Below are 1,361 nucleotides of genomic sequence, written 5' to 3' on the forward strand. Positions count from 1 at the left end.
GGCGCTGATGCGATGCTCGGCCGTTGTGGTCTCTTCGGGGCTCGGAGAACTAGCCGCCGGCGGTCTGTCGTCCCACAGACGGATCATTTCTGTCTTGGATCGCGCTGCTAGCATGCCCTGATAGAGTTGTTTCTCATCCGCCGCGTATGGGTCATCGTCGGTATCAGACAAGTAATCCAGGCACTTGACCAAAACCTGAAGCTTATGGATGTATGCGAGCTGTTGCAAGTGGCTCAGCAGCCTGATCTGGGCAAGTGTTTGCGATCTATCTAGCAAACTATTGTTGATGACATGAACAACGAACATGAAGCTGCGGGACTTTGCGCCTCGCACAGCCCAAGGTCGTAGAAGGCGACACGCTTCGTTGTGCTCATTGTATGAGTATCCAGGCGGACGAGTTACGGTGAGCGGAAAGTGCGTGGACAGGGTCTGGTCTACGTCTGTCTGTGAGCCATTGAGAGGTCTCGATGGATTACAGCCCATTGTTACGGCGAGACGAATGCGAGAGTTCGTACGTCGGTCTGATGGCAGACAGGTATTGACGCGATGTCTTTTCATACTTGTACTGCTTTGCGCAAGATCCAGAAGCGGTGACATGAACCCGGTACGTAGCTGCCCAATTCAGCTTCCTAGGCCGTTGACTTCGCTGCTCGATGTTCACGCCGTGCACAGGTTCGAAAGGGTCGAAACCATCCCCGCGGCGCAAAGAGCCACATTTTGCAGTGTTGCATACCACTTCGCTGAACCCACACCAGTCGCATCATGGAGGGGTCGATTTGGGCAAAGACACCCAGAACTGCCTGTGATCGCATCTGCCACGACACCATGACCGATATCTATTCCACAAGACATATCATGGGCTCCATGAAGTATGTATACTGTACAGCGTACAGCCTTTTTCAAAAATCAGTAAAGGTCTCCCCCCCAGACCACCCTATCCGTAGACATCCCGGTATATACCAGAGACGGAGTAACAACCACTGACCTACCGTCCTTGCTCTTGTCATCCATCAGCCAAAGCTACCCACCAAGGGCTCACGACAGCCAGCGCAATCAGCAGCCAGCGCAATCAGCTTACCTCCGCCATGGGGAATGTTGCCGCCTTCACGACCATCTTGACGTGGGGTCCGTTCTTGTATGCTGCCATGCTCATCCTTTACCAGTATCTACGACTACGACACATCCCCGGCCCTCCCTCTGCCGGATTCTCCCTTTGGTGGCTTTTACGTGCCGTGTATAGCGGTAGCATGCACCTCAAGTTCTACGAGGCCAGCCTCAAATATGGTGCTTACGACTGTTTTCAATGTCGTTCACGACGCTCGCTGACTCCTCGCACAGGATCTCTTGTTCGCGTCGGTCCA

At 53.7% G+C, this 1,361-nt stretch overlaps 1 protein-coding gene across 1 annotated transcript; it reads right to left on the reverse strand.

The window, feature by feature from the left end:
• CABS01_17175 (uncharacterized protein) lies at positions 1–1,153 on the reverse strand (the record flags this gene model as incomplete). The annotated part of the gene is made up of 3 exons (XM_060550502.1): positions 1–444; positions 753–836; positions 1,079–1,153. Coding segments are annotated over 3 exons (603 nt in total), but the record flags the coding sequence as incomplete, so codon positions are not given.
• Between the last annotated feature and the right edge of the window lie 208 nt (positions 1,154–1,361).

The sequence above is a fragment of the Colletotrichum abscissum genome (genome assembly GCF_030869225.1).
Source record: "Colletotrichum abscissum strain IMI 504890 chromosome Unknown Scaffold_417.1, whole genome shotgun sequence".
NCBI lineage: Eukaryota > Fungi > Ascomycota > Sordariomycetes > Glomerellales > Glomerellaceae > Colletotrichum > Colletotrichum abscissum.